The sequence below is a fragment of the Penaeus japonicus genome, unplaced genomic scaffold (assembly GCF_977035675.1).
Source record: "Penaeus japonicus unplaced genomic scaffold, GWHDUDI00000001_assembly GWHDUDI00000024, whole genome shotgun sequence".
In the NCBI taxonomy this organism is placed as follows: Eukaryota; Metazoa; Arthropoda; class Malacostraca; order Decapoda; family Penaeidae; genus Penaeus; species Penaeus japonicus.
In genome coordinates this window covers 13,219,570-13,229,569 of record NW_028234426.1, presented here as the reverse complement: position 1 = coordinate 13,229,569, position 10,000 = coordinate 13,219,570, and the positions used below count along the sequence as shown (strand labels likewise).

At 34.6% G+C, this 10,000-nt stretch overlaps 1 protein-coding gene across 1 annotated transcript; it reads right to left on the bottom strand.

Annotated features, from left to right (window-relative positions):
- Positions 1 to 1,253: 1,253 nt before the first annotated feature.
- robl (dynein light chain roadblock) lies at positions 1,254 to 9,898 on the bottom strand. Its single transcript, XM_086550702.1, has 4 exons — positions 9,758 to 9,898; positions 3,552 to 3,630; positions 3,129 to 3,296; positions 1,254 to 1,802 (listed from the first exon to the last, which is right to left on the bottom strand). The coding sequence occupies exons 1-4, from the start codon at positions 9,758 to 9,760 to the stop codon at positions 1,759 to 1,761; spliced, it is 294 nt and encodes a 97-aa protein (XP_086406828.1). The 5' UTR covers positions 9,761 to 9,898; the 3' UTR covers positions 1,254 to 1,758.
- Positions 9,899 to 10,000: the final 102 nt, after the last annotated feature.

The following is a 10,000-nucleotide window of genomic DNA, read 5'->3' as shown; positions in this document are numbered from 1 at the left end:
AGCAGCCGTCTGTTAGCTTCCCTCTGAGAGAAATAGATAAATAATATCAGTAATGATGTGGTCTGTCAACTATTAGCATTATGTAATGACTATATTTTATTTCTGGCATCAAGATTTTCATCTGAAAAATGATTGATGTAGTTAATAATCTTTGACATTTTGAAATGACAAGTCAATGTAGCTTGAAACATTAGTTGTGTGTGCTTTCATCTCTTTCTTATTACATTTAAAGAACTTGAAATGGATCCTTCACGCATCCAGCAGTAAAAGAGATCCCTGGTCTAAACAATAAAATAATAAAACTGAAAGTAAACAGTATAGTTTTCCCTCAGCAGGAGAGAAAGAAAAGCTGTAGCATAAAATAATTAAGGGATCTGAACACAAATGGATGAAGCGTAACACAAATTCTATAACAAAAATAACAATTAAACATCATAAAATAATCAGATACTCATATAGATAAGCCTTCAGGATGAGATTTTACCAAACTTGAGCAGGGCAGCATAGAAGTACAACACTTGTTCTTGCATTAACATCATAAGCATTGTTTTTCCTTGTAGACATAAAGAACCAATGGATTCCTAGTTCTTATGACCAAGTAATGATATAATTGACTTGATGTCCAAGTGCAAAGGGTAAATAAGTTGCTACCCCTTGAAAATGTTTTATAAAAGTTTTTGATTATGGACTAGTTTATGAGGACCAAGGTCCATGTGATAATTTTAGTCAGTAACGTTTACTGTTTCCTATCTGGCATGAGAACATTTATTTTTTATCTATCATTGTGAAATTATTATATATCATTAAAAATACATCATCTATGATAATATATATCTTTTTAATAATACAACAGTCACTCATTGACCAGGAGCAGCTTGTGACCCATATGTTAAAGAACCCTGTCACAGACTTAAACATTACAAAATTTCTCAATATTCCCCTTACATTGGTACAACAGGGAACTTAATGTTTTTTTTAACCTTCTTTAAAACTTCAACTAAAGATGAACTGTGAACTGAATATCAACTGACAACCAGCTATCATGAAAGACTGAAAATGTTCCATGTACTTTTTTGAGAATAGGTATTCTATTACTTGTTAAAATATTTTGCTTAGTAAACTGATCTGTGGACAGAAGTAAAGACTTCATTTATCTGCAAAGCATACAATAATTGCTTATTTTCACTTAAAAAAAAAAAAAAAAATATTGGTACCAAGTATATTTCCAATATATAAAGGAGATAAATACAAACTTGAGCTTCTCAATTATATTAATGGACAACCATAATGAGTACATTGTAAATCAATAAATGGAATTTTCTTCCATTTTCCTTTGATTTTATAATGGTACATAATTTCATGTATCATAGATTTATAAAGCTTATCAAGTGTATCATAAAAGGGTTTCGTATAATGCTATTAAATAAAGCAGTAAAACATGGCATGAATTACATTCATTTGAATGGTGTGCACGTATATATATTTAATACATAAAATATTCTTTACCATACCTTTTATCCTTGCACGTTATTATATTTGCAAACTCAGACAAAAGAGAAATTCACTTAAGAATAAACATTTTGGAAGATCCTTGTTTTTTAGACTTTTAAGAATATATTCACCTTATCTTTCCACATAAAAGTTGCAGGATAATAAAGAACGACAACTTATTAAAGCTTTAATTAATCAAATAACATTTCCGTTGATTCTACATGTATAAGTTAATGGAAAATTACCAGAGAATGTTTCATGTTCTACTCATTCACTAGTGTTCTGGACAACGATCAGCATGTACTCCTTATCTGAAATTGGAGAAAAAATCAAGATTATAATTAGTTATCATTTTCCTGACTTATATGATTGGTGTAGTGGAGAAAATGTTCACAGATATTTTTACCATTATAATAACTATATACATTTACGTCTGTCTGACTATCCATTTCAATCTTAATTATGTTACAAATCTCACCTAAGTAGCAATCATAAGCAACTAGTAAGATGACAGCCTATGATGATAAAGCTGCTGGCCCCATTGTTCTCTACTATTATAATCTCATACTAACTTGGCATTGTAGCCTTGCTCCACTTCTATAAAAGTTGCTGATTAGGTTCATGAACAAAGTTCCTTGTGACAAATGTGCAGCAAAAGAAATTCCTTTGACGTGTTTGGATTTGTATTTCAGATGAAGATAAAATTTGAAATGCATCAAATACATTTCTTGCACTGTGGAAGTTACTTAATCTCACTCATACCCTCTTATGATTGGTTCATATACTATGTACATCCTTTTTTCAAGACAATATGTTTACAATAAGTAATCTGATGCCATTTTCTCCAAAAGAATGTTTAACATGGCAGTATAAAATATAAAACAACATGAACAAAGGATATAATATTGTGCAAAGCCAGGGTTCCACTAGGCTCATCTATCACTGGAACCAGACTCAAGTCAGGGACTATCACCCCCTTGGCTAAGTCTGAGAATCCTATCAAGGGAACTAGACAATCCAGACCAAAAATGTTCTTTGCAGATCTTGTTATTTTATTTGATTGATAATAAGGATTTACAGTTTATGATTACCTTAGACCTTCGCTGAACATTATCATGCAGTTATCTCGTTATCAAAAATGCTTTTTAGCCAAGGGAGAGTGTAACTGTAATATAACTTAAACAGGGCCAGGTTTCAATAGTGGGACCTGGTCTCAACCCATTCACGATAGGGTGTATTTTTGCCTAATGTCACTCCCATAGGCAATATAGCAAGTGTGAGAAACTTCCCACTAGATTTCTTGAGGCATGAGGCTGTGCTGAACCTTTCAGAGCAATTTTCACCCAACCTTTTCTAGAGTGTGACAAAAAGAAGTTTTCATATTCTTTTATATTTTGTTGATAAGTTAAGATAAATGTGTATTTGCAAATGCATCTACAATGTGTATACACAAATATAACTATGAACAATATGTATATACAGCAACAGTCCATGACCTCATTAGTTGTGTCAGAAATACTGATGACGTAATATCACATCATCCAATGTGAATGGGTCAAGAGTATTCCCCTGGTGAATTACTGAGATGGAGAATATTTTTTTGTAATTAAACCAATAACAACACAAGCATCACTCACCTGGAGCTATCATAATCTCGTGCTTCTTTGATCGAACTCTCAGAAATGTCAAGTCGTTTGTTGGATCTAAATCGCGAACAACACTTCGAGCCTTGTCAGTTAGGCCGCTGATGAGTCCAGTATACTGAATGGTAGTGGGGTTGTCCAAAGTACTCTTGATAGGGATTCCTATAATAAATAGAGTAGTTAGCTTCGCATGTTAAAAATAAACTTACACACAACAATTTCTATCAACACTAAGGAATGTAAAGAAACCAGGAAACGGGGTGCCAAGTGGTGGCTCCGAGACCAGAGATAGAAATGAATAATAAAACAAACACACATCTTAAAATTTCAAGGAATAATCTATAACCAATTCTGAGATGAGGTCTTATATCAGTAGATTGTGCAGGATAAATAAAAGATCTTGAAAATAATACTAACCTTCTGCATTGACCACAATGACTCCAACCACACCCTTGTGGGACTGAATTCTCTTCAGAGTTTCCTCTACTTCAGCAGACTGGAAAAGTGGAAAAAAAATATATATATAGTGAAAAGTTTATAGTATCATGACAGATAAAAAGTTGACCTTTCCATTATATTCTTTTGATATATGTATTATTGTCACCATTAACATCTTTCTACAGCACATCTGATATTTCTTTAGTTAGTGAAACAAAATAAAAGACAGAAATATCATAAAAGGCTCATTATTCAAAATTTCTTGCCATTACCAGCCTACTAATCTATTTTCGTATGTAATACTAAAACAATATTCAAAAAGAATTCTGCCTTCATACACAAAAAAGGAAAATTTTTATAGTGATTCCTTGTTTACAATATGCCTTATTTTAATGGACTTCTATCTGGTAGGTAGAAAGTGCTACTCCTGATTTGTATGTAACAGGCTAACTTGGAATAAATATAAATAAATTTGAAAAAGCCAAAATTGTGAAAAATTATTATCTGGACATTACGGAACTAAATTACCAAATGTAGTCTCTGTGTAGTAGGATCATTACTACATTATTGAGCAAAAATGTAAAAAATTCTGTTTCACTTTCCTCTTCTATTTGTTACACCACAATTTTAATTTGACACAGACAGTGTGTCTTGCCAAGCAATAACTAAACCTAGATAAACAGTATATTCCAAAATCAGAATCATTTAAGTTCATAGACACTGTTGCATACAATTACAATGCTACCTGCCTTAGGCTGCCATATATGCCTTCACAGAAGCTTAAAAGTCCCGAGTTTTGACCAATATTCTCTAAGTTCGTCATTCCCTAGAATTCACATAATTCTTTAGATTAATATTTTTCATATTTTCTTTCAGTAAGTTGTGGCCCCATTAGTTGATCCAAGTAGCACAAGCACTTGAGCGAATGGTTAAACATACTTAAAATTTGTTCTCAGATACACTGACAGTGTTATTAAAAGTAAAAAAATATTTTTTCTGTTATTTTTTCTTTTAGAGAAAAATGAAAACTGAGGAAATTTCATAAAATTATTACATACTCGATTTTGATACCTACTACAGATATTAACCCATTTTGGACGGGGGATAGATTTGCTTGCCCAGTCACTCATTGTAAAACTAGAGCTATTTTTGTATTTCAATTTTTGTGTTTATTGTATTAAGAGACTGATAAATGTTATATCACAGGGTCTATCAATGCTGTGATTGACTAAAATTGTAGTATAGGGTCCATATCAGCTCATTATTTTCTTTATACTCAGTGTGATAGAAGTATTCTTGTTTTATGGGAGGACAAAAAGCAACTTTATTTTTGTTGTGTTTATGTGTTGTCATGAATGAATACAAAACAAATAACCATCCACAATGAAGATAACATGCAGAGGTAGGGAAGAGGAAGGAAACCTGTGCTTATGATTGTGAGTGCCACAGTAAAAGGCATTCCTACTGACACGGGCACATCGAATACACTGGGCATGGTTTGATTCACTTTCCTCTTCTCGTTCTGCTTCCACATCCTTCATCTGCAGTACTTTAGAGCAAGAAGTCAGCATCTATAGACTGTGATTAGGTGCCATTCAAGGCTCTCTCTCCTGCTGGTGCTAGAGGAAAGTGGTGCCATCTAGGTTTTGGATGTTAGGTGAAACCTACTTTGCTCAAGATTATGGCAATTATAATAATAATATCTGCAATTATCATCAACACTCACTCATTACTCAGAGCAAAATAAAATAACACAGCAATCCAAAATCCTGGAACGTCATGTATATCAAGACTTCCGTTGTCAGGTCAGAGCTCCTGCGTCATGTATGTCATGACACCCATCAGCTATGGGTTAACCTATCATTGAAAAATTGGTTTAAAGACTATGAAATCTATATGGCAAGGAAGATCCCAAGCAAGAAAAAAATATAAAATAATAATATCTATGTATTTCTTTTGTAGACCACTTCCACTGAACTTGATTTGCATAATTTGCAGTATTTTACATACAGACAATATAAAAATGAAAATCACACAAACACAAAAAAATACTTATTCTTCAAATTCTGTTTATGTCTATTATTTCTCCTTCCTTTTTTATCTCTATGGCTTTGTTCTATGTTATGTGATATTTGCAATTCAAGGCTCAGGTCACCAAATAATAACTTTCACCAAAATACCCTAAACAACCAAAGCACTGAATTATCATTCTATAAAGATGACACTCCATTGATATATACTATGTTACCTAGTTCTATGTTACTGAGCATTTATGGGTATAAGAACAATTAAATAGTCAACAGTTGTAAGTGTTTTAGATTATCTACCATGTTTGTTGCTTCTAAATACTGAAACAAGGATCAGGCAAATATTGAGAAAAATTAAGCTTCTGTCCTTAAATAGCATATAACACAACACTTTTAAGTATAGAAGACTGCAGAAGGTGAAGGTAAGCCCATAATCATTTAACCTAGGTGACATGTTTTTTCGTCATACATGATACAGGAGCTGTGGCCTGACAACGGGCGTCATGATGTTTTGGGATTTTGGATCACGGTGTTATTTTATTGTGCTATGAGTAATGAGTGAGTGATGATGACAATTGTAGTTATAATTATTATAACTGCTGTAATATTAAACAAAATGGGTTTCACCTAACATCCAAAACCTAGATGGCACCACTTTCTTCTAGCACCAGCAGGAGAGAGAACCTTGAATGGCACCCATCTAGCAAGCACTATCTTTATAGAGCAATGGTACATAGCGAGTTGCTGACCTCTTGCTCTAAGTACTGCAGATGAAGGATGTGCTGGCAGAATGAGAGGAGGAAGGGGACTCAAACTATGCCCAGTATCTACAACAAGCCCCTATGCCAGTAGGAATGCCTTTTACTGTGGCCCTCACAATCATAAGCACAGGTTTCCTTCCTCTTCCCTATCTCATTATGTTATCTTCATTAGGGATGGTTATATGTTTTGTATTTTTCATGACAGTACACAAATATGAAAAAATAAAATTGCTTTTTGTCCCCCATAAAACAACAATACTTCTATTACAATGAGTATAAAAAAGAGCAGATATTGACACTAAACTACAATTTTAGTCAACTGCAGAATTGATAGAGCCTGTGATATGATAAATATTAGTCTCTAAAATCAGTAAAACACACAAAAAACAAAACACAAGAATGGCTCTAGGTCTACAATGAGTGATTGAAAGAGTGGGAAAAGTCAAGATATGTTGCGTGAAGCAGCCTCACTCTGAAATAAAACCCATCCAAGGAGCCTGGGTAAGTAAATCTATCCCCCATTGTTAACAGGTTAACCCATTGCGTACGGGTGTCATGACATACATGACGTAGGAGCTTTGGCCTGACGACGGGCGTCATGACGTACATGACGTTCGGGGATTTTGGATCACTGTGCTATTTTATTTTACTATGAAAAAGGAATGAGTGATGATGGCTACTGCAGTCATAATTACTATAATTACCGTAATACTGTGCTAGCTTAACGTCCAAAACCTAGATGGCACCACTTTTTCCTAGCACCAGCAGGAGAGAGAGCCTTGAATGGCACCCATCCACGGTCTCTAGCAAGCATTATCTTTATAGAGCAATGACACACTAAGTTGACATACTCTTGCTCAAAAGTACCGCCGATGAAGGATGTGCAGGCAGAACAAAAGGAGGAAGGTGACTCAATCCATACCCAGTGTCTAAAATGTACTCCTGTGCCAATATGGATGCCTTTCACTGTGGCACTCACAGTCACAAGCACAGGTTTCATTCCTCTTCCCTACCCCCTACCTCTTCTTGTTATCTTAATTGTAGGTGGTTATATGTTTCGTATTCGTTCATGACAGCACAAAAATACGAAAAAATAAAGTTGCCTTTTGTCCTCCCATAAAACAGCAATACTTCTATCACACTGAGTATAAAGAAAATAATGAGCTAATATGGATAATATACTACAATTTTAGTCAACTGCAGCACTGATAGAGCCTGTCATACGGCACATATAAGTCTCTAAACTCAATAAAACACACAAAAAAATAAAACACAAAAACCGCTCTAGTTTTACAATGAATGACTGAAAGAGATTTGGATGCTTCAAATTATATTGCTTCAAGTGGTCTCTCTCTAAAATAAAACCTATCCTGGAGGCTGGGCAAGCAAATTCATCTCCGTCTGCAATGGGTTAAGAAAGACACAGCTGCAGTGACTCAAGTACTCACCAAAGCCTATGGGCCTTTGGCACTTTGGTTACAGGACAATAAACCTCCATGTATTTTCCGTTAAAGTCTGCTGGTAACTGTGGGACTTAATTTCAGGTGGATGCATCCTAGATTCAAGAATTATTGTATGGAATCATGCTTACGTCTTTCTTAAGAGGCTATGCCTAGTCAATAAGGGTGTATGCATTGGGGATAAACAATAACTTTAACAACTTTATTTCTAGTCATTAACTTTTACACCTGAAAATATCACCTAGAATCTGGGTAAAGATCATTTACTTTACTTGAATGATGTGAAATTATTTGAATACGTTTAGATCATCTCTCAAATAAGGTCAGCCTACCACTATTTTTGGCCTACAATCAAACAAGTTTCCTATTTGGTCAACTCTGCTTCTATTGTCTATTCAACTATCTTTTCAATCAGGTCAAGTTTACTTTTTTTTTTATTCTTATGGTCAGGCCAGTTTACGTTATTTAACCTGACCTTAGACTGGAAGACCGATTTGGTTATTCAACACATGTCAACTAATTTGACCTATCAACCCATTGCATATGGGTGTCATGACATACATGTTGGCACCGATTAGGCCTAAGAGACAGGTGTCAATGAGTACATGACTCGACATTGGGATATGCTCACAGTTGAAGTGCGCACACAGTCATGATGAATTATGGCTGTAACGGCGCTCGCTCTAGAGCTAGCCTGTGCTAGTTTGCACTACCCGGAGGGCGGAGAAAATCCTTTCCCCGTCCCTCTAATTTTTAGCTGGTGCCGCTAGTGTCGTAGACCAGTTAGGCCATTAGGCACCCCATCGGCAATGGGTTAAAAAAAGGCCGAGTTTGTAATAAGCCAATTCCCAACTTGATTCCATCTTGTAAGATTCAGTAATACAATGAAAACAATCATAATATTCTAAATTCTATATCTACTTCTTGCTTCTATTTCTATATCACAGATAAATAATTTATTTTGGTGAATCATACTAATGCTCGTTCATTGGCCTACATACTGATTGCTGTGACCTCCATGCCAGTTGACACTTCAGAAAAGACAAACAAAGATCCACCATGTAAATTTTAGGAAGATAGAGCTGGGAAAACTCTCTGGTAATTTACTATCACAAATAAAGACCAGTCCTAGCTTAATCTTGCCAGAATGTAAAGTGTAGATTCATTGGCCTTTGCAATAGAGCAGAAGGCATGGAGGCCACAGCAACCACATGACACAACACCACTAACATGTTGGATGACAGATTGCAAGCACACAGACCACTGGAGTTTTCTAGTATATAGAGATAGAATACAGCAAAGCTAATCAAGGTAGAATGCCATTCTGAGAGCCACTGTGGAAGTCTCCTAGATATTTATCATAGTTTCCCATATACAATAACAAACTTCAATGACACTTACAGCATGCAATTAGCAATTAAATCAGAAAAATGCTGAAAAGAAGCATAATTAAAGACTTGTGAACATCTCTTCCCTTAAACATTATGCAAAATAACTAAAAATAAGTCAATATGTAAAATCAAACAAACAAACAAAAAAGGAGGGTCAAAACGAGAGCCTAAATATCACATGACAAAAAGTCTTACCGGTACATAGTGAAAATGAATCATTAAATATAATATTATGACCTATTTGACTTTAGAAAAAAATATCACTTCCACAATTATTCTTTTTCGAACTGCTTCGAGATGAAATAAAATATCAAACGCATGAAATATTATGCTAGGCGAAACTTAAGCTTACATACGGAGAAATAATTGATCTGACAGATCCCCCTAAATACCTTAAACTTTCCTTATCTGATACAACTAAAATAGGATTTAAGTTCGAGGAACAATGCTTGATGTTCTTATGGTGCTGCCTAATTATCTAAAGAGAATGAAATCAACCTTTTACTATGGGTAAAACAGAGAGAAGGTGAGAAAGGTGTGTCTTACCATCTTTGCGTTTGTTGTCACTCCTACTCTTCGGCTTCGTCCGTTCGCTGTTTATGGCGTGATGTCAACCAATATGCCAAAATAGGCTTATTCTCTCCATAAAGAAATGATAAATATCTAAAAAATATCAATTTATCTTACATATTATATATTCTAGGTTAGATAAAACTCTCTGAACTAAATATCTTTTTCAATATGATTGAGATCAAGGAATTGTAACCTCTCATTCGGACACAGCGTTTA